The sequence below is a fragment of the Papaver somniferum genome, chromosome 6, assembly GCF_003573695.1.
Source record: "Papaver somniferum cultivar HN1 chromosome 6, ASM357369v1, whole genome shotgun sequence".
Taxonomy (NCBI): domain Eukaryota; kingdom Viridiplantae; phylum Streptophyta; class Magnoliopsida; order Ranunculales; family Papaveraceae; genus Papaver; species Papaver somniferum.
In genome coordinates, this window is record NC_039363.1 from 125,043,059 (window position 1) to 125,066,901 (window position 23,843).

The following is a 23,843-nucleotide window of genomic DNA, read 5'->3' on the forward strand; positions in this document are numbered from 1 at the left end:
TATCCTCTTGCTTATAAATCAGAAGTATTCTCTACTTTTCAAACTTTTAAGACTCATGTTTAGAATTACTTTAGTACTACCATCAAAATGATGCAAACTAACTGGGGAGGTGAATATATGAATGTTTTTTCTATCTTAACAAGTTGTGGAGTTCTTCAAAGAGTCAGTTGTCCTCATGAGCATCAGCAAAATGGAACAGCAAAAAGGAAACACAAACACATAGTAGAAACCGGTCTTGCCTTGTTGAATCATGCTTCCATGCCTTCATCCTTTTGGTCTTATGCTTTTGAGACTGCCAACTATCTGATCAACAGATTACCAACTCCTGTCTTAGGTAATTCTACTCCCTTGGATTCTCTTTATAATTCATCTCCAGATTATACTTTTCTTAAGGTATTTGGTTGTGCCTGTTTTCCATGCATTAGACCTTATAATAAATACAAATTAGAAAACAGGTTTGTTAAATGTCTCTTTTTGGGTTATAGTAGCATGCACAAAGTCTATAGGTGTCTCAACGCTGAAACAAACAAGCTTATCATTTCCATAAATGTCACTTTTGATGAAAATGACTTTCCTTATAAGTCTTTGTTTTGTCCTTCTCCTATTTCATCACCATTTCTACTTTTGTTTTTGTTTCATCCACCATACCTATTTCACCTCCACTTATTCCTCCATCTTCACCACCACCAATACCCCCACCATCACCACCTGCATCATCTGACATCTCTGATAGCTCAACTGCAACTGTGTCTCCTTCTACTTCTTCTGCACCAACAACTATACCAGTGTCCACTACTTGTACTCATCCTATGATTACTAGAAGCAAAAATGGTATTTCTAAACCTCAGTCTTTTACTGCTATAACTGTTGAATCAATGGATACTCCTACAACATTTGCTGAAGCCAATAAATTACCTGTTTGGAGAACTGGTATGTGTGAAGAAATTGATGCTCTAGTGCAAAATGGAACTTGGGACTATGTTCCATATAGACCAGGCATGAATGTAGTGGGGTGTAAACGGGTCTTTAGAGTCAAGAAAAAGGCTGATGGAACTATTGAAAGATGCAAAGCCAGATTAGTTGCTAAGGGCTACAACCAAGTTGAGGGCATTGATTATCAAGATACTTTCAGCCCTGTTGTCAAGCCTACCACAATCAGACTTATGATTTCTGTTGCTCTGTTCAAAGGATGGTCTATAAGACAGTTGGATGTCAAAAATGCTTTTCTTCATGGTAAGTGTTTATGCAACAACCTCCTGGATTTATCAATAAGCAGTTTCCCAATCATGTTTGTGCTCTCAAAAAATCTCTTTATGGCCTCAAAAAAGCCCCCAAAGCTTGGTTTGAGAGACTAAGTCAATTTCTGCTATCTCAGGGTTTTGTTTTATCCAAGACTGACACTTCCCTATTCTTCAACGTAACTGCTCATACCTCTTTGTATGTTCTTATTTATGTTGATGACATTCTTGTTACAGGAAGTTCTGATGCTGCTATTCATTCTCTTATTACTACTCTTGGCACAGAGTTTGCCATTAAAGACTTGGGCCCTTTACATTTATTTTTTGGCATTCAGGCAACTTACAACTCTGCAGGTATTCATCTTAACCAGCAGCAGTATGTCACCAATCTTTTGGAGAAGACTCAACTCTTGTCAGCAAAGCCAGTTTATACACCTATTGCTTTGGATAATACTCATGCTGCTGCTTCTCCATCTGTGTTTCATGATCCACTTTTATATAGAAGCACTGTATGAGCTTTACAATATTTGACTATCACCAGGCCTGATATCTCATTTGCAGTCAACAGAGCTTGTCAGTCTATGCATAATCCCTCTGTAGATGATTGGAGTGCAGTAAAGAGAATTTTACATTATCTTAATGGCAGTAAGTCACATGGCCTACAGTTTAAAAGACCTTCTGCTCTTCCTCTTCATATGTTCTGTGATGCTGACTGGGGTGGTGATCCGGTTGATAGGCGTTCTACTAGTGGCATGGCTTTATTTCTTGGTCCAAATTTGATTTCTTGGTGCTCTAGGAAGCATAAATCAGTCTCCAGATCCATCACTGAGGCTGAGTATAGAGCCATGGCTGAAGCTACTTGTGAGTTGTTATGGGTACAGTCTCTTCTTGCTGAATTGCTTCTTCAACCTTCCAGTACTCCTATACTCTGGTATGATAACATGGGAGCTACTCACTTATCAGCCAATCTCATATTTCATAATCGCATGAAGCATATAGAAATTGCTTTTCATTTTGTCAGGGAGTTGGTTGCTTCTAAAGCTTTTCAGGTCAGGCATATCTCCACCAAAGATCAACTTGATGACACTCTGATTAAAGCTTTAACTTCAGCACGCTTTGAGCTAATCATGGACAAGCTGAATGTCACTGCTCCAGATGCCATTAGCTTGCGGGGGGTGTTAGAACACAATAAATATCTGATGATCAAATGAACACCTGACAGTTAACTAAGCTGTCATTAGTTGTATTCTTGCTTAGCTGTCAATCTAGTATTGGTTGTATCTTAGCTTAGCTGTCAGTCTAGTCATAAGCTGACTCAGTACTGTCGAGTCCATCTTTAGCTTCTTCTTTTCTTCTTTATAAGCTAAAATTTGTCCTTCTGTGTAATCTTAACCAAGAACAATTTTAGAACATTTGTCCACCGACTTTGTGTTTCTAACACATCAGTTATCAAATTATTTTCCACTAATCGAATCAATATTGTTTGTAACGTGATGAAGCAAAACAAACATGGACACTCATGTGCTCATATCTAAATGGGAGAAACAGTTCACATTGCCTTTACAACCAGCTCATCCCGACACACCCACTGCCATATATGATATGTCAGCATACCAATGTAGTACGCCTCGGCCTAGTCAGCCGAGTTACTCGCGAGTAACCCAGGTACCGGTCTTTGGCCGATACGATCCTCAAAAACTCGACCGAGCAGGGTATTCTTTATATACTCGCCGAATTAGACGTGATTCAGACCGAGTTACTCGTGACTCAGACCGAGTCAGTCGGCAGACTAAGATCAAAATAGTTCCCAAACCACTATATAAAATCCTAAAAACTTAAACCAACAGTGGAGGAACAAGTAATATCCAGCTCTGTAAGTTTCTACTTCTTTTTGAACTATTTTTTCACCATTTTTTTCTCCTTCTATTTCCACATCACAAACAGTTAACATATCTAGAAACTATATGCACAAATATGACTCACCGATCGAGTTTCTCGGGTCTGGATCGGCCGGGATCATAAAATACTCGGGGATCGGTCCCCAGCCGAGCCGGGGACGATCCCTGAGTCGTACTACATTGCAACGTACATCACAATAACAACACATTCTAAATAATAGGAAATATTAACAGAGAACAACAATACACTACAGAACAACAGAAAATGTGATTGGGGTTCCAAGAGATTTTCAGGAGTTTATGAATTTGGCAGACAGAAAAAAAAACATTTACCGTATGCTGCTTCACACTATGGAACATATGGCTCGCTAGAAATGCAAGAATACACAATAACAAAATCCGACCCCACAACAAATCTTCCAAATTGCGTTGGTTCTGAGTCAGGAATATAATTGGTCCATCAAACACAAATTTAATACGCAAACAGGAGGAAATCAGTATCCCACAAGCAATCCAGCTCAGCCTAATAAAACCGTTGGGGTGAAATGGATACCATCGCCCCAACATTGACCGAAAATCAACACAGATGGTGCAAGCAAAGGCCAACATGGAGGATCTCCAGACGTGGCAGGTGTGGGGTGGATGTGCAGGAATTCACAAGAATTGGTGGTGATGGCTATGGCAGCACCCATTGGGTCTATTGGCCACCAAAAAGGCGGTATCACAGGGGTGGAAGAATATCCAGTTCAAAACTGACTCCACCACGCTGCTACAACTTTTGAAAAAAAGAAATAACTAGACGCCTTGAATCATTCAAAACATGAAAAGGAAATACAAGACCATCTACAAAAACTAGAACAACACACAATCTTACATTCGTATAGAAAGGTGAATCATGCAACAAATAGGGCTGCACATGGTTCGGTTTTTATCGGTTTTTGGCAAAACCTAAACCGAAACCAAAGTACTCGGTTTTCCAATAATGAAAACCAATGAAACCATATAGCATATTCGGTTTCATTGGTTTCGGTTTCTACTCGGTTTTGTTATGGTTAACCGAATGATTTATAAACAATAATGTGCCAGTGCTTTATAGTTTACACAAACAGTACACCCAATACTACAAGCGGCAGAAAAGTTTATTGGCAACATATCAGAGGCATAAATGACGAGCAACTAAAATGACAGCAAAAGGCTTTAACTCGAATAATCCTCCTAAGAGTCCTAACCATTCATTAACTACAATTCATCAATGTGAAAAGATTCATTCTGTTATGGTAACTATTAATCGGTTAACCAATTGGTTTTTGGTTCGCTTTTGAGATAAAACCTAAACCGAAACCAATACTTTTGGTTATCTGAAACTGACAACCATTAATAAACCATAGCAATATGGTTTCGGTTCGGTTCGGTTTAAAATCTTCGGTTTCGGTTTCGATTTTCGGTTCTGGTTCGGTTTTGTGCAGCCCTAGCAACAAATGGATCGGCAAACTTCGCGACACAACAACAAATACAAATAAGAGGAAATATCCACACATGTATTTGGCATGTCCAGAATTCCTAAATGAAATTGTAATGAATGTTTCGATGGGTCGTTCTTGCCCATAGAACTCCGAAATTAATAATAATTGACTACTCTTAAAAAGAAAATAGAAAAAAAAAAATCCACTAGAATAAGCTGATTATCAGTTGCCATACTTGGTCTTATAATCCCTCCACAATTGATCAACATTCCTTCCCAACAACTCGACAAAGAAGTTATCACCGTAGCCATTCTTCATCTTTCTGTTAAGATCTGCAACGAACCCATTTCTAATACTATTACAATAATCCAAAAATCTTGCTGTCACGTCGTAACCTTGGTCCCATCTATCACCACCACCAGGTTTAACCCAATGAGATGGGGCATATTTAGCCTTCAACCTAACATAATCAGCAATTCCTTCGATCAAACCTCCTGGTGCATTACCATTTCCGTTCCATTGCCAAATGTGTGTAACCTCATGGTAAAGCACACCAGTGACCTCTCTTCTTACATCCCCTGAGTAACCGGCAATGTAATTAGCACTAACATGTATTTCATCGTTGCTAGCATATGCAACGCCATCCATGGTCTCCACGTACATCTTAATGCTCTCCACATTTTTCCTCTCGGAATTCTTGGATTGACGGAAGACTCTCCAGTTAAACTCTGAGGCTAATTGCAGAATACTTTTGCTGTATGTGATACCGATTTTACGGTGAAACGGGTTCCGCCCAGTGTTCCAGTGGCGTTATTTGTAACTTCATAGTGATACGGATTGATTTTGGTAACTGCTTCAGATTCTATTTTAAAGAAATGAAGTGCATCAGTTCCTTGTAAGGTTACTAAGGTTAGTTGCAGAAAAGATAGAATGGGAATCAGATTATGAGGAGCCATTACTTTAATTTCAGTTTTGTGGTTATAGGAAATGTTACAATGTTGTTCAATATTTTTAGACTTCTTCTTCTGGATTTTTTTCTCTTAAAAAAAGAGAGGCTATAGTGACGATATTGGTATGGTCTGTATGGATTATGAGATGGTCAACAAAAAAAAAATAAAATAAATCAAATAACCATTGGTGTTTAATATCCAGCTCTGAGTCTTTGACCAATCAAAATTGGAGTGCCGGCCGGATTTGATAAAATAAAGTAGCGGCATTACTTGACCCAATTGTGACGGGCCATTACAGCTATCTACTGCTTTTGCCCAACCCCATTTCACTGCATTCACAAGTGTAATCGATAACTTCTGTCACTTGGTCGTTTGTTGTAACCTGTTCGGATTTGCAAAACATTTCAAACATAAAAAATGCAAAAGATTGAAATCGAGTTCATTTGACTAACTTAATTTGCGTTGATTGATGGAGTGTAGTAGTATGGAAAGCTCTCAACGGCGTTTACTTGCTTCGAGGACAAAAGAAAAATACAATCATAAAATCTGAAATAGTCAGTCCAAAAAAAATACAGTATATTGTTAATTAGTTGTACCACCTACTAGAGAAGATCTGTCGGGCATGAAAACACACCCTAAAATTACAGTCACTTTCATAAAAAGTTCAAGTAAAACGGTTTGTAGATGTAAAAAAGTTCAAGTAAAACGGTTTTGTCCATGTAAGAAGGTTTAAACTTTGTTTTGTTGTAAGAATGTGAGTTCAAGGGACTACTGCTTGGACTTATCTAGTGCTCGGGTGCAAGCCCAAACCTATCTAATTAAATCGTTTCATGAGAAACGAGGACGGTTGATTATGGTTGATTGGGTTTTCTAGAATCAATAGGCATCAATAGATGATCCATTCAAATCACAGCTTTGTGTGGTTGATGGAGTTTGTAATTCAAATCACGTCTTCTTAGGGGTGTGCAACGGACGGATAGTTGTGGATTAGGGGTCATCCGCAACCAAACCGTCAAAGTTACGGATTTGGAAAATTAAACCGTAACCGGCCCAATCACCCGTGGATTTGACATCCACGGATTAGCGGGTGATGCGGACCGGATGCGGATTAACCGCGGATTTAGAATTTTTTTTTAAAAAAAAGTCTACCTATCTGTGAAAATCCCTTCGTATGGATAATTGATCTCTCTATTTATGTTAATTCATTGTGTCACTCTCATGATAATAAATTAATAACAATGAAGCAAATGCCAAAGTTTTGTTGCACAACATTATGAGTACAATATATACTTCCTAGGTAGTAATCTTAATTAACACTGCAACTGATAAGTGTAGTGATCTTTAATCATTTGATGTAGCACCTTGTTTTTGAAAACGAATTTAATTTCCTCTATGAATTGACAAACAGCAGGATAAATTTCCTGGATTAGTGCTTTAGCAGGATTCTTGTCCACATTAGACCACCTTTGGTGGATAATTAACTGCTACCTTGTTTTGTGTTTATATTCAGTATCAAGAGGAGGGCACAGCTTCTTTTTCCAGTAGTTCTCACAACGCACGGAGTGGATCACATGCAAGCATCGAGAAGCTTAAAAACCTTCAATTTCTTCAAGAAGATTATGCAGATCTTGAAATGTTCTCTGAAGAGGACGAACCTCTTATTCCCATTAAATTAAATTAGAGATATCTAATCTAATCTAAAATCTAGAACTCAATTTTTGCGGGTGCGGGTGAATCCGTAGATTTCAAAGTCCAACCACAACCAAACTGATAAACCTTGCGGATTTGAAAACTCAACCGTGTCCGATCCATAAACTCTTACGGATTGGTTTTCACCCGTAATTTTACGGACGGTTACGGGTGAAAATCACGGTTTCGTTTTTTCTACGCACCCCTACGTCTTCTCTCTCTAATCCTATGGATTGTGGTGGCATCGTCATTCTGAAGCCCAAGAGCTCGTAATAACCGATCATCCATAATAGACAAATTCCTTCCGTGTGGGACCAACCACAGCAAAACCAGCAGGCCACACCGTCGGTCTTGCACACCCACGCACCTTCATAACAAAGAGCGTAGCATTCTCATCTTTTAAGCACAATTCCTTGCGTTTCAGCCAAGTAGTCTCTTTTCAAAAAAAAAACCAAGTAGTCCCTTTTCATGATACTCGGAAATGAAACCTCGAAAGGACTAAACACATCGAGACAAAACCATTGTTAAAAAAATAAGGCACACGCAAGCATGACACATGAAAATCTATCTGGCTCAAACTTTTTGGCATTTCTTTTTCTAAAATAAAGGACGAAGAAAGTTGCTCAAAAAAGATATCCCGCCGCGTAACAGGACATCATCCATGATCCAGTGTCACCAACAGTGTGAAAACTGAAAGGAAGAAGATTTAAAAGTGAAAACCATCCGCACCACACACAGTTCCGTCACTTTACCTACTTATAATAAGAAGAAATTATCAATTTTTAGTCATATCTGACTAAAGTATCAAAACAGATGTGAAAACAAAACTCAGTTAGTCACAAGTTCCGAACAGCTTCTCCCACATTGCTGAACATTATCAATTGGGGTGTTCGCTTTAGAGCGAGGATGTCAACGCGTCTATTGCGGTCTAACAAATCAAATCAAGTCTCCCCTCTGTACATGCAAAAAACAAGGGAAAGGCTAAGACAGTACTAAAAGGACAATTGTTTAGGTAAGCCTCCTTCATAAAGTTTCCAGGTCCCATTCACCGCCCTTCTTCCCAACTAATATATATACGAAGCCAACAATGGAGAGGAACTACCTACCTTACAACTGGAGAGTGCAGACATACATTTTCAATAACCAAGATTTCAAGAAATTCGAAGGGAACTTCAAGTGAGACGAGGGAGAAAGACTATTACCATAAAAAGAAAAGAAAGAAGAAGCAGAGAAGAGACAATGGCGATGAAGAATCTGTCCCAAAACTCAACAATGACATGGAAACTGATAGGTATGATGGTTATGCTTTTAGTAGCGCTTACTCAGCCAAACCTGGTTCATTGCAGAGCTATTAGGTCTACTACCAACAGTAAGGATCATGAGATTATGAAACCTGCAGTGGGGTTCAAAGGACGAGTTAGTGACGGAATAGATTCAACCACGCTACTAGCTCCTCCAGGGACCTCTGTCCCTTCACCGACAACGGATATTACTGCTGCTACTAGTGTTGGTGGTATCTCATCTGTGAGGAAGTTAGCGTACAAGTTAGCAGCAGGACCTAGCAGAAGAGGCCGTGGTCACAAATGACCAACAGTATACTTTTTCTACATACTCTAGCCGACAGAATATATACTCTTTCATCTAAACATTTGTTCACTTGTAGATGGCGTATAACTAGCTAGATTACAACTTATACCGATTCTTTTTGCTGTGCATCAAAATGTGATCACAGTTGTACTCGTAATTTGCGATTGATTGTAACTGTTCTAAATACATCATTAACAACAAATCTCGACAAAAGTCCTATTCAAAGCAACTTGCTCTTCAAACATCAGAATACACAACCAGCGTTCGTCATCAGAACTTAACAAAACTGAATGAAAGTCTTGTCAAATAGTCTCATCTGAAAATTAATACGGAACTACAGAAAATTTTAATTCCTTTAGTGAAACCAAGATGTTAATAGTACACCCTTTCTGGTAAAAATGACAGTAGATAGTTTTATTAAGGAAAAATTTCATCAACTTCTAAAAACATCAACGCAGTAATATGTCAAAAGGTGAGGTGTACATGCAAACTTCAAAAGCAAACTGTTATACATGACTTATTCTTAGGTATGAGATGTCATACGTGTGAAACATGCACGCCATAACAGTCCAGTTAGAGGAGAAGATCAGTGTGTTGTTGTCCTCGTTATAGGACCCATAAATTAGTTCAGAAATATCCACCATTAACTATGTTCAATTTGGAAGGCTATGAATTCAAAACATTCCGACGCTCATCTAAGGCTGGTTTTATTAACAAATTACCACAATCCATAAATCGCCCAACTTTGTTAAAAGTTTGAAATTCTAAAGTGATGGGATCCCTGTATAAGTGCTTTATATCATGCTTCAAAAGATAAAATGTGCTTTATATCGTTGTTAATGGAAATCGGCTATTTTTTTCACCATGGGCAACACGATACAACTTTAAGCATATGAAGCTTTCTAGTTTCATAATGGGTTAGGTAAAAATGCGGAAGAACAACAAAAATACTTTCTAATTCCGCAGAAAGGACAAATTGGCGTTTGAACCCATGCTCGATAGAGAAGTAAACAGATTGCCAACAAAACTGTAAGGGGTTTAACCTTTGCTCATTCATAGTCATACCGTAGAAACTGTTTCTATAAAATTTAACTTTCATACAAGGGTTGATATAGGACAAACTACACTAGATTTTCTGCCATTTTTACAGATAATAACTACAAAAAATATGTACAAACTGGGAAATGGAAGTCGTACCTTCATTCTTAGGTATTGAAAGCTTATGATCAGAAATTAAATCCAGAGAATATGATTCCTGGACAGGTGGATAAGGAAACAGTAGGATGACTTAGAACACTCACTCCTTACCGTACGATATATTCAGGTTTCCCCCGTAGTGCTCGCTAACTGCAGCCTGAAAGAGATTCATAAAGTATCTTCACTATATCATAAATTTGACAGGTAACTAACTCAATTAGGAATTATGAGCCCAATAAAAAATTTAATCCCTTTATAGAAGCAAGCAAGCGTATACCTGAAGGTAAGGGTGTGTTAGCTCAATTACTTGTATAAAAACTGTAGACTTTGCCGCAAACCTGGTGCAAGTGTAGGGTGAGAATGAGCATAATTTACATGTAACAAGGATGCACATCAAAACATGTGAATGCTCATATGAGGTGTTAAGTTATGAAGTAAGGTATACCTCCTCAATAGACGAAAGCAAATATAGATTTCTTCAATGTCATACTTTATCTTTAGACCAATATACTGCTTAAAAAGCTCACACAAGCTATTAATAGAATCATCCTTTCCTTCATTAAATGTATCCAGAGAGGAAGAGTGCAGGGATATGGTAGCCTGCAAAATGGAAGATAACAAACCAGTAGGGAAAGATTTATGATACATTTCACCAAGAATGTTCAGCATGAAATCCCCGCTGTTTTTGAAAATATTCACCCACACTGGTGGATTTCCATTCCAAAGACTATTCTCTGAAGCAAATTCTAGTGCGGTCATTTGGATATGCCCCATGCTTTTACTAGCATGTGGAGACTCCCTTACTGCACTTCTATTACTATCACTGGAACAACCGGGCCTTCTATGGAGTGACTCAAGTATGTCGGCCTTAACTTCTTCAGGTAACTCTTCTAGAACCGACATGTCTACTTGACTTAAACTTGCAGGCATTATATCATTTCTGTCTTCCCCTGAAGTAGTGATATGTGCATTCAAGGACCCGGCCCTTGAAAAAGATGTAGTAAGCTGAATGTTCTTGCGTTTGAACTCCTTTTCCTGAGGGAGGAAATAATTCAGTAATCTGACGAGACTAATAATACAAAAATTATGAAACAGGGTAAACCTTATTCTCAGATGTGTCTATGGTGTTCTCTACATGAGCAGAATGAGAAAAAACAGGTTCCTTGCCCTTGTTCTTCACACCTGAAGCAAGACAGTTATTTGGTTATTTTCTTATAAGCATACCAAAAAAAAAATGGTAAAGAAAAACAAAATAATTACCTTTCACATCTTCAACTACTGAGGTGCAACCGGAACTACTAGCCTTAGTTTTAGTTTTCTTAATAATCTTTGATAATTTCCCATCATACATCTCATTTACTTCTGAAAACAAATCTGGAGGAAGGCTGTCAATAACCCCCATATCCAGTTGGCTTATTGGCGGCAACATAGAAACACTGCTCAATCTAGCTTCACCGCGAGATTGATTAGCAGACAATTGATGTGAAGGACCGGCTTCTCTAGAACCTGTAACAAGCAAGAAAGCACCGTAAGTGAGCGCTCCACTGTAAAACATTTAATACATTGATAACCATGATAGAACAACGTAAACATCCAACAAAATAGCCACATGACACATGCAGACTAATATGTAATTGATTGTTCGCGCATATCTTTTGCATTACCAAACCACATTACCAAAATTCATTAGTTCACAGTCACCTGAATGTGTGTATATTAAATATCAGTGCGTAATAATATAAAGAACTTCATCAGAAATATTACCGCATTCATTGCGCATATCTTTTGATTACCAAACCACATCAACAATGAATGCGGTAATATTTCTGATGAAGTTCTTAATATTATTACGCACTGATATTTAATATACACACATTCAGGTGACTGTGAACTAATGAATTTTCTATATATTGCACTTCCATGTTTCATGCGTTCTTTGCTTCTGCACAGAAGAGATGAGTGAGATGAGATAATGCTGTTTGTCCTGGTACAAATTGTATTGAAGCGTTCCATAAGCCTATAAAAAGTTTAGCTGCTTAAAGAATCTCTTATTTGGGTGCTTTAGAAAGAGCAAAATATGTTGTTTTCACCGATAAGTAATAAGAACACACAGAGACTGCCATAGTGAGACACTCAAGCAAACGACAACCCACTCTAGGGACAATACCTTGGATGTGAAACCTTCCAGACTCATCCATAGTTTCCCTAGCCACAGGGGAAGGTGTGGGAGGTTCCCACCTCCCAAGTGGGAGGCAAAAACGTAACCACAGTACGCAGTGGTGGATCCTAATTGGTAATTTGCTTATCATGATCAGTATTCTGAGTCCTGATTTATCATATTTACGAATGACGAATGCGCCAAAGAAACTAGTTTTGTAACCAACACTGAAACGGATCATAAACTATGATGAAGGATTTGGTCTCACTAACCTCCATCACCCCTCTCTTTTGCTGGACTATAGAGCTTTGCCATATCTGCCGGAGCAGATGCGAGCCACGATGTCAGAGCATTTTTTCCCAGCCCTTCAAATTAGTCAAAGATTCATATTAATAAATGCAGCAGTGCTATCAAAAGAGATCATATTGCATGTAAAAGAAGAGAAATAGGTGCTTCAAACTGCTATTGTTACTATGAGAGGACGCATTAGAGTGTAACTAAAAATCCATGTGAATGCTAAAAAATAATATTTCTGATAGGCACCTTGTCTAGTCACGTCTGCATTTTCCAGTTTTGAGACGTGCAAGCCAACCCCCCGGATCTCCTTCACATCTGAAGGTAAAGGTAAAAACGGTGACAACCCACAAGAGTCTCGATACGTGGGAGAAAAAACTCAAAGTTTATTCTATAAAAAGATTACTTCATTATAACATATTTTAATTCTACTAGTTCTCTGAGAAAAGTTCGCATCAAATCAAATATGATATTCAGATAAATATTTGTTTTACACCGAAGCTCATGGACACTCACTTTTCTAATGAAAGCATCTGAAGACTACTATATAGACTAATTCCAAAGTTACGGCTCGTTACCTATGTGAAAGGAACCAAACAACTGCTTGCTTATTCTCTGAAGCACTTCTGCGTCATCAGTAGCAACTGGAACCTATTAAATATGAAATGCATGGCATAAATTAGGTTTGAGGATAATAACCAATTGTGAACATTATGAAAATGAAAGGAAGTAACGCAAGTTTGCAGCTTCTGACACTACCGTCATTGAGTGGCTCAAATTCTCACAATCTCCACACCCCATATATTTTGTCGGCTCTCCAGCATCCTTTCTTCTTTTCTTTACCTACAAATAAGTGTAATAAGATAACTGTTATCTAACTAAAATAATATGTGAATGTTTACAATGAAACAAGTCACCTGAATATGCAACTGAACAAAATAACAGACACAAGATGATACCTTCAGAGTAATGGTGCGCCCTTGAACTCCACATCCCTGTAACCGCAGCGAAACCTCATTGCAAAGGTTGAGAAGAAAATTTTGACTCTGAAATGGGTTGGTTGTCAAAAATATTAGTACGTAATACCACCATCATGATGCAAAATTAAATCTTTGATGCACCAAAACTCACATCTTTTGTATCATTGAACCTCACCCCCCAGTTCACATCAGCTCCAACAGACTTGGTCTCCTATAAATCATGAAACACACATCACAGTGGGCAGATAATACATGCACAATTGGACCAGAAAGTATATAAGCAAGTAATAACATGGAGAGGTTGAGCTACAGCAGAGTATAAACAAGGAAGAGGATAAGTTTTAAACCAATGGACCATCTAATTACTTGGATTTGTAATAGCTGGCAAAAGAAACCATATACTCGTGCAGAAACATCTCTCAGGTCAGATAACAAATATCAAAAAATACCTCTAGAAAATCGTTATTGCTTTTCAGTTCTTGAAAAAGATAAGGAAAGATGTGATATAAATCGCTAATCAAAGAAAGACGATCTTGATCATCTAAACTAATTCTTCTTACCATCTACAAGTGGTTGGTTTAGAACCATTGCAACTTATGATATTAAATCATTGATACTACTTATTTCTATTTGTATAAGAAATTGGGAACCTCCAATATTTTGAGAATAGAGTAGGTCTCAGATAGTCACTGAGAGCTCAATGAACCTTGAATATAATAATCTTGGACAATCGACTCTTTGCCTACTGGTTTTGAAAAGGTGTGCATCCCCAAAGAATAAACATGTAAAACTGTAGACTAGGACTTTCAAAGAACAGAAACTACATCGACCTTAGAAACATTGAATATCACCGTTAAGATAAGAAAACAAAACGCAGAAAACGGGAGCATCTAAACTTTTTTTTTTAAGAAATACATTTGTTCTTTTTTGTTTTTAAAGCAAATATTTATTGAAAAATGCAAGAGAAAAAAGAATGAGGGGGACTGCTGCAATCTCAGAGAGACACATATCAACTCAAGCAATAAAAAGGAAGAAAAAATAATCAAACTAATTGTGCTACTTAGAAGAAACGGTAAAATTAAATATTGGTTCCCAAACCTGAAGTAATCCAACCGCCCTGTTATCAATGCCTCTACAATAATTAAAGAGCATATCACCAGTCTTTTCGCCAAAGTCTTTTTGAAGGGATTCCTGGAAAATGAATGCATCAAAAAGTTACTAGATAGCTGCACATAATGCGACATCATTCCAATAAAGCTACTGACATACTGCTCCCCTATGTTGCACGTTGTGCAAAAATATATACAGCATGAAGCTCGATTATATCTTAATATAGTGGGAGCCTAGTGCTACAGTTCACAATCCAATAGAGAGATAATGATGGATTGGTTCACTATGTGACACATTACATGTACAATATACACTGCAAGAAACTCAGGTATATGTTAATAGAGAGGGAGCCCAATATTACACCGCACATAATTGGTGGATTATTCTCGAGTAGTAAAGCTGTAAAGTAAAACAATTTATCAGTCCATGCTCTCGTTTTAATGAGTTATGGTTTACACCCTACCATCTGTAGATATAGTAGCCATTCTCAAGTAAGGAGGATAACAAGAATGAACTCAGTCAATACATGCAAATTACTCAGTAAATCGGAAGATACATGCAAGATACCAAGTGACAGAACATAATTTGATTAGATTCACCAAATATAGATTCAAAACCTTGGGGATCATGCGAAGTTGACTGCAAGTTTGAATAAACCTGGTTTTCAACTTGTCTTCCAAAACACGCCCGATCCCCGGCAGTGCCTTAATCGGAAGTTCGCTTAAATAGTTGTCCACCTGGGAATAAATACAGGCTGGTTAAAAAACTGGGGTCGAACTTGGTAGTTGGTATACACAAGTAAACAATCAAGTCAATTAAACATATTCTTATACATGAATAGTGATTACTGATGAATAAAGAAGACAGTCTCCTTATAGCACGGTAACTGTGATATGTGGGCAACACATTCAAACTTAATGAAACTATAATATCAAAAATAAAACAAAAGGAGACTATCACCCAAAGCCATCTAATATGGACGTCTAGGGAACCCATTCCTTGGCCCACATACTTATACTTGACAACTGTCAAATTAAAAAGTTTATCATATATCATGACGACATGATCTATTAATGCATCTTAGTATGTGCGGATGTTCAACTTAATAATTCGTCCTTTGCCACTGTGACACTAACTATTTAATTAGCTAAAGAAATAATGGTGCTCTGCTCCCAAATAGTAAATAAGATTGTCAGGCACTTGTGGAACTGTAATTTTAACAAACTAGAAAGGCGAAACAAGTAAAAATATCATAATAACCCACTGAAAACTACCTTATCAGGAGGAATATAGCATTGGCCATCTGGTTTAGCAGTTCTTGTGGCAAGGCGAGCCATGAGTAAATTACCAGCAACTCCAGCACTGGCAGTGCATCCTGTTGTATCAACTATTTCCTGTCTGATTCTTGATGCTAGATGTTCAGGATCTTCATCTTCTCGGTCTGTAACATCTAAAAATGCTTCGTCACAGCTTACTGCCTGTATTCATTTCAAGCACATCCACCATCTATTAGCAACATATAATTCAGGAGATAGTAAACATGTGCAAGTTACAGATTTTTTTTCTAGGTAAGGACCTGAACTTTGTTGCAATGCTTGTGCAAAATGTCATAAAATTGATCAGCAACCTGCAAAATAACAAATAAAATTACTTGATAGTAATTTATGCAGAGGCATCCAAGAACTAAGGAAAATACTACCCCAGATGCTTATTAGTCAGTAACATCTATATTTACCTCTTCATATGCTTCGAAGTTGTACGGCAAGATAACAAGGTGGGGACAAAGAGCCTTGGCATCTCTGACAAATATTCCAGCCCTGACTCCTAAACCAACCAAAAAATGATATGTAAATCAACATCAGTAGGGCATCAACTAATGGAAACCAAATGACAAGCTGATTTCAATACGAAAGCTAAATAAAAAAAACAACCAAAATCACGTGCAGGATAGTTTGCGGAGGAAATTTCAGCTGTCCCCTTGGGATTGTCTGAATGGCATACAGCTACAGGCTTATCCCGTAATTCAGGATGACTTTTTATGACCACAGAAACAAAAAAGCAGTCCTGAAATGACATTTTTAAACATATAAAAATATGAACATGTCAAGGAACAAGGTCCAAGGATTTGTCTACTGTCAACCTGCAAATTATAACTTCAAAAATGTATTTGAAGCAAACATATAAGCAGAAGGCCTATAACAATAAAGAGTAAAGCTATATGAAAAACAAAAAGGTTGGGATGCAAGTGAGTCCAAATACTGATAGAGTAAGTTACCATATCTACATGAATAATTGCAACTTTCTGGGAGACCTTAGGAGCACTAACAACTGAGCATCCAGGACCACTAGGAAAACGTTTGCGATAACGATTCCTCCACGTTCCTATGAAATGCAGCCTTGAGTACTAAAAAAACCGTAGTTTCGGATTATGACATTATTATGAATGACTATAAACTATAACTGAATAAAAATATACTACCCACATATAAATTACCTTGAAGTAGTTCTTCACAAAATTAGGATCACCAAGAGTTGAATGTCGTGGATTCCCCACCCCTGCAATGTTCTGTTCAGATCCTTTTAAGGTTTGCTTATCTGAACAGTAACTGCCACCTGAAACTGATGACTTAAGAGGACTTGATTCAATCGTCATTTTGCCTTTTGTTTCATCATCCACGTCAGTGGGGCGTGGTTCTGTTGCTCTCCCTTCAGAACAATTTTCTTCAGAATCCATGGAGTTTTGTTCTTCCCTTTTTACATCAAAAGGTGTTCCATCGCCAGAAAAAACACTTTCTCCACTACACTCTGCACTATTTTCTACAGAATCACCCGCTTCAGATGAAGATATATCTTTAGATGTGTCTAATCCATTAGATAAACATCTTGCAGTTTCCAGCTTCACATGATGATTAGAGGGAGTTTCAGCCCCCTCAGAGCTCGTATTACTTTTAAGAGGAAAGAATGCAGATAATTTTGGCTGTCGACTAAGTTCAACGAGCTGGTCCAATTGGTATGGAACCCCTAAAACATTTCACAAAAACATAACAACCTCAGAGACTGTGTATGAAACACTTCTGCAATAAGTAACCAAATATGAGCTATCACACAAGGAAACAACTACACATAAGTCATGTACACAACCAAAGTAATAATAACTCACAATTCAGAAGTTTATTTGCAGCGACAGAATCAACTATCCACATTGGCTTTACTACTGGAAGACCACCACTAAAAGATCTACATAAAAACAATGAAATGTAAGAAGCCAACCAGGAACTAAACAAACAACAAAAAGAGAAATCAAATTTCATAAAAACTTAAAAAGAATTTGGACAACCTAATATTCTTAAGTTTACTGTCGGGGAGGTTGCTACAGATGATATGAGTCACTCGGTGCCTCGAGAAGTAGTTCTCAAATCGTCCACCATACTTCAACATATAACTTCGGAGCTCCTAAAAACAAAATTTAGGGTGTAAAATTCTCAACTCGGTTCCAAATTGTAGAATAAAGGATAGGTTTCAAAGGATACCTGGCTAGAAGGAACAGTAAATCCATCCACGAAGATAGTCACCCCATGAAAAAGGGGTTTACCGGAGTCACCAAGTGAAGTACCTGAAGCGTCCACATCAAACTGATTTCGAAGCTTCCGATTCTTCTCTACCATATAACTAGAAACGAGGGATTACAAATTGGATGTTCTATGAATCTCAGATAATCTTATAGGAGGGGAAATGAGTGAGCGAGTAAAGAAAATTACCTGCCAAAATCAGAGAAAGGGGAATTTCGAGAAGCAGATTTTGAAGAAGAGATAGAATTAGCACCCCAAGCAACACCTAGGGTTTTCTGATTAGTTTTTCTTTTCTTGTTTTGTTCATTACTGTTGTTGGAATTCTTCGATTTCCCGCCTGAATTATTGGAACGAGATGAATTCAAACTCATTTTTCACGATCTCAAGTTTCGATATGAACGAAGAAGTAGATCATCAGTAATCGTCAATGAAGACGGAAATGGTAACGGATTCTTAAGATTCACCGATGGAAATATTTGGCGGGTTTTTTGTTCTTAAGATTCCACAAAAGAAATCAAAACGAGAGGAGAGAGGTCTTTTTGACAAAAAATGGGGGATCTAAGAGGCGTTTCGTTGGGTTATAGTACTTGTATCTGCACTCCAAAATGATTTGAGCACCTTGTTTATTTCTAGAAGGCACCCGTATCTCTGACGATACCACAAAGAGTCCCACAAAAAGAGAGAAATAGATTTTGTATAGATATTGTGCTTATTTTGCATCTTAACGACATAATGAAAATGAATTGATATTATTTTCATGAATCATGTGATCATACAAATAAACGGAAAGGAAAAACAAATGCAATCAAAAACAGCAAAGAATAGAACTGCCCATAGATGAAATTCATCATCTAAATATTATTCCTGGATGCGTCGATGTGGTTCATGGGAACATAAGAGTCATTAGGAGGCATCATCCAGGCATTACCATTGTTGACGACATCTCCGAGGCTGCCGCCATTATAATAAGTTGCTGCTGGCATTGGTGGGGGAACTCCTCCTCCTCCCATCATCTGATTATCCATTTTTGTTGTATTGATCTCCTCCAACAAGGTTAAGATAATTGGCCATTTGGTCATCAGGCTGAGGAATTGAAGGTGGTTTCATTACATCCATGTACCATGGTTGGCTTTGTAAGGCTTCCATAGATGCCCTCATTTGATCTAATGTCATGAATTCTTGCCCACCAGTACCATTGATCTTATCACCACCACCTTGATTATGATGGTTGACGACTCCACCATACAGACCACCTCCCGGCACAGTACCACCATTTACGCCAGATCCATATGCACCACCAACATTAACGTTAGGATTCATAATATTGGTACTAGCATTAGGGATAGCAGTAGTGCTACTAGCATTAGCAGGAGAAGTTTGTTCTACTGGTGTTGAAGCTTTCTTAAGTGCGGATAATCTGCGTTGGACTTCTTTCTTTTTTTCTTCAAGCACATAAGCCAAATCTCCTAAATCAGTTGGAAGGACGTCAGAGATTGAACACTTACCAGCAATAGCAAGATTATATAACCCAGTGATTTCCATATAACGATTTTCTCGTTGTTGTTTCTTGAATTGTTCGCTAATCTTCCCAATCCGATTATAAGTGAAACTCTCTTGATTCAGTTGCTTCTTGTTTTGATCCATCTCTGGCAAACTCTTGAACCGCATCAGTACACGATGTGCTTCGGATTGCTCTGGCCATATTTCTGGTTGTCGATCATATGGTCCATTCACAATTGCACAAGCACTAACTCCACACAAAGTGCTCAGTTCGCTGACTTTCTTCATCAAGCCCTTCCTTCTTTTCTTGAATGTTGCTCTCCTTGCAGTATCATTAGTGATATAAGCAAGCTTCACCTTCTTCCTTGCCATGAATTTTGATCAAGGAAAACAAAGGAAAAACAAAAACAATTGGAAAGAAGAGATGTTTGTAGAAAAAACACAATGATGTGGGTATATATAGAATTTGTAGACAAGATAGATAGAGAGGAAGAATGAATGGTAGAGGCTTGAAAGAATTTCTCGTGTTGTATTTTGTGTTTATTTTCTTTTAATTCGACAACTCACAAAATAATCAGCATAATCAATGAGATTATACACAATAAAATCTTGTAATAATCTAGTATTATGCTCCTAAAAACACTAAAAATCTTGTTGTCATCATAATACACTAGAGAGTTATCACTAGTAAGTGTCTCAATTGTCAAGCCATTATCGTGAAAAAATGACCAAATACGTGAACCACTAAGTGGCGCAGTATGACTAGCGCATGTCCGTGAAACGACAGACATCTCAAGCGAAGTATGCTCTGAAGTTGTCAAACCAGTGTTTGGTAAAAAGTAGCATTCTTAAAATTCGCTTAAAAATTGAAAATGCATTAACGTTTATAAAAATCGTCTATTCTTAAACTAATGATAAAAAGATATTGCGATTTTAACGCCAAAATATTCTACCACCAGATAATATAGTCCTAGCTGTGGTTTTGTGGATGAATTTATGAGTTAAAGCTGCATATTATTAACAACGTAGCAAAATTTAACTAAATTGTCTATATCATCAAAGCTAATCTTTTTATGAGTAACCAAATACAGAATGCAAAACAATATATGGAAAAAAGTTCCAACATACGTAACCAGTTGTAACAATGCATGTTTTAGGAATATCTGGAGAAATGGAACACACCAAAATTATATCGCATACATGATGCATCAACTTGTCAGAAAGATTAATTATGCATTGCAAAAAGTAAAATCCGTACCTGCACCAAAATAATTTGCATTTACAAGCATCTAAAAATCACAATTAGTATAGTAGTACCACTAATTGTAGAGCCAAAAAGAACAACAAACGTTTAGGAACATGTAATTAAAAGTTGTAGTGTGTCAAATGCATCAAAGCATCAGCCACAAACATTCTGTTCTTAGTATAAAACTGCTTCTTCATTAGTACTACCGGGCAAAACTGATGAAGCACCATCGAACATGCCATATACACATATTTATATGCATGTAAAAGTAGTAAGCTACAGCTAGCGTCTACTTTGCAAAATTCAAAAACATATTTCCAAGACAAAATGAAAACTATCAACTTATTATTCTACTGATCATCGGTTAATTGGCATTCTTGATGTTTCCCATGGCAGCTGCTGGTGACCATAAATCAGCTCCATTACAATTTGCAACATGAAGTGTATACTCAATTGGTACCAAACACAACCCTCTAGTCTTCAGACCAGTTCCAATACCTGCTGCTGCTCTTCTTCCTCCTTCCTATACAGACAAACAGAACTTAGCTATCAAAACCAAAAGAAAGTGGAATACAGAGAGAAAGAGTCAAAGATGTGGCTTGTAGTAGTGCTTACTGCGAATGGACCAGACAAGGGCAGCTTTTGTAAATAAGGAGAACTCAGAACCTAAGCAACAAAGAAACAAAATATAAATCAGATTGATCAAAAAACAACAAAAATTACTTCTTTTTGCAGCTTAAAAACTTGTATTTGAAGTTACCTGAACTTGGTCATGAAGAAATCTGATGTACCCCATTGCTTCATGAAGAACAGAAGCAGTGTCTGTCTGCATCATCAAAGAAAATCTCAGTCAAAGTCAAAGACTACTCAAAAGCGACAAAGTCATCGTTATTTCCACCCCACTCTGTTCTCAATTCTCTTCTTTAAGGCTAACTGTAAACATCTGAACAAGCATCCGCCTAGGAATTCCAAATTGTACAGTTACTTAATTTTGTCTTCATAATGATGATTCATTCAAACCCCTAATTCTATGTCCATTGGAACTTGTAAGAAAAAAACTCCATTCCCGAATTCCTATCTTTTACTGACATTGAAAAAGAAAAATTTGATTATACCTTGCCAAATGGTGAGACTAGTTGTTGCAATGCTGCAATTCTTTCTCCGATTTTTTCTTTCCTCACCTGTCAATTTCATTACCAAAAATCACTAATAAAATCTCTGTTTATGAAATCTAAATCCTTAATGAGACTAATTACAAAGAGTTTGATGACATGCAAAGATGAAATTTTTTACCTTGACAGGTGCTCCAACTGAAGGTGGGGTTTCTTTTTTCGGCTTCTTATTAGTAGTAGTTGTTGTTGTTCTTTTGGTTGTTTGAGAATTAGTACTACTCCCTAAACCTGGTATTGGGATTGGATTGTTAGAACCATACCCACTCTCTCTATCTTCTTGCTCTGTCTGTCTAAGGTTTCCAATTTGACCCCTCTGCAGAAAGAACCATCAAAATCTGTGCTTTAAGAGGTAAACTGGAAAAGAAAGTAAAAAATGAAATCTGGGTTTTACTCATACCTTTGATTTAGTGATACTATTGCTACTGCTACTGTTATTACTTGAAGAAGCAGAAGAAGAATCACTACCACCAGTAATTCCTGATTTCTGAATGACTTTATTTCCTCTGTCAACGAACCCCAACTCTTCATCTAGCTTCTTCTTGTTGTTGTTGATACTGCTGATGCTAGTGTTGTTGTTGTTAACATTACCAAAACAGAGCATAGTTGGTGGTTTTGGTGATGAATGAAAAGTTGAATACATAAAACTCTGTTCCATATCTTGAGAAGTAGAATCAAGTAACTGTGAATAACTGGAAAGTGAGTCTTCATGATCAAAACTCTCATTAGTCCCCATTAGAAACAGCTTTCAGAAAATCAAAACCCCCTTTCTCTCTGCTGGCCGTTGGTTCTCTGTAGCCTCTACTTAAAGTCTTTGAACCAATTAATGAAGTAACAGAAAGAAACAAAAACTAAGGTTGAAATTTTGAAACTCCTGCTACTAAAAGTACATACAGCTTTGACAGAGCAAGGTGAAATTATAAAGGGAAGGGTTTTTGTACAGAGTAAAATGTGGTTTTAAGGAAGAGGAAAGTTCAGAACCTTCTTTGAGTTAAGTAATGACAATTTTATTTTCTCATCTCTGTCTGTCTGCCTGCTTCGGTTTCTCTGTTAGTCAAAACTACTTTCCATGGTTTTATGTTTTTTTCAATTTTTTTATCTTCTTCTGATGCAGTAAAAACCGGTTTTCTGTTTTGCCTTGGCGGTAAAAACACGACACGAAAACACAGAGTACACAAATCTCACTCACACACCGACTCGCTATCTCTAGTCTATCCTCGTTCATATCGTTTGTTCTCTCGATCAGCTAATCAGGGTTGTGGGCCCCATACTGTCAGTCACCCTCCTGTCATCAGTCTAGCATGTCACTGGTTCTGATTTGTGGTGGATCAGTGATAAATCAACATCAACGGATGAGATTTTGAGGGGACGGTGTTTTTCCTGTGGGTTGTGATAACGAAGTGTTAGTATGATTTGTAAGACGATTTACATCGACGGCTGAAAAACTAAGATGTATAGCAATTCTTCTGTAGATTGTGACAGTCAAGTCTTCGTATGAACAAGATTCGAAGCAGGGCTAGGCTAGGGTGGACTAGAATGGTCCACCTATATGAAGTTTTGTTGTTTTTCAGATAGTTGGCAATATGTGAAGACAAAAGGACCCGACACGTGGAGAGCAATAAACAGGATTTCAGTTACACGTGGGGTAGAAATATTCTCAGTAAATTTTAGGGAGGAAGTGTTTTCTTGAAAAACAGAAAAGAGAAGGCTGACGCGGACACCAAACCAAACATTTGTGTCACGGCATGCTGGTTTCTTCCGACACCACTTCGATCTTCTCGTCTTGTTCTTCTTC

At 37.6% G+C, this 23,843-nt stretch overlaps 3 protein-coding genes and 1 pseudogene across 3 annotated transcripts; all 4 read right to left on the bottom strand.

The window, feature by feature from the left end:
* Positions 1-4,821: 4,821 nt before the first annotated feature.
* On the bottom strand, positions 4,822-5,555 carry LOC113291446 (annotated as a pseudogene).
* A 4,298-nt stretch (positions 5,556-9,853) lies between these two features.
* On the bottom strand, positions 9,854-18,669 carry LOC113289179 (DNA repair protein REV1-like). The gene is made up of 23 exons (XM_026538373.1): positions 18,323-18,669; positions 18,095-18,233; positions 17,902-18,017; positions 17,725-17,801; positions 17,059-17,585; positions 16,840-16,968; positions 16,496-16,628; positions 16,300-16,388; positions 16,141-16,191; positions 15,839-16,042; positions 15,182-15,301; positions 14,553-14,645; positions 13,606-13,665; positions 13,434-13,520; positions 13,234-13,317; positions 13,053-13,125; positions 12,724-12,792; positions 12,453-12,545; positions 11,283-11,528; positions 11,125-11,204; positions 10,468-11,057; positions 10,300-10,360; positions 9,854-10,179 (listed from the first exon to the last, which is right to left on the bottom strand). The coding sequence occupies exons 1-23, from the start codon at positions 18,502-18,504 to the stop codon at positions 10,123-10,125; spliced, it is 3,360 nt and encodes a 1,119-aa protein (XP_026394158.1). The 5' UTR covers positions 18,505-18,669; the 3' UTR covers positions 9,854-10,122.
* A 481-nt stretch (positions 18,670-19,150) lies between these two features.
* LOC113291447 (agamous-like MADS-box protein AGL80) lies at positions 19,151-20,030 on the bottom strand. The gene has a single exon (XM_026540980.1). The coding sequence runs from the start codon at positions 20,003-20,005 to the stop codon at positions 19,151-19,153; it is 855 nt and encodes a 284-aa protein (XP_026396765.1). The 5' UTR covers positions 20,006-20,030.
* Positions 20,031-20,971: 941 nt separating this feature from the next.
* Positions 20,972-22,998, bottom strand: LOC113286142 (transcription factor bHLH68-like). Its single transcript, XM_026534841.1, has 6 exons — positions 22,449-22,998; positions 22,173-22,364; positions 21,995-22,060; positions 21,640-21,705; positions 21,495-21,545; positions 20,972-21,402 (listed from the first exon to the last, which is right to left on the bottom strand). The coding sequence occupies exons 1-6, from the start codon at positions 22,782-22,784 to the stop codon at positions 21,244-21,246; spliced, it is 870 nt and encodes a 289-aa protein (XP_026390626.1). The 5' UTR covers positions 22,785-22,998; the 3' UTR covers positions 20,972-21,243.
* Between the last annotated feature and the right edge of the window lie 845 nt (positions 22,999-23,843).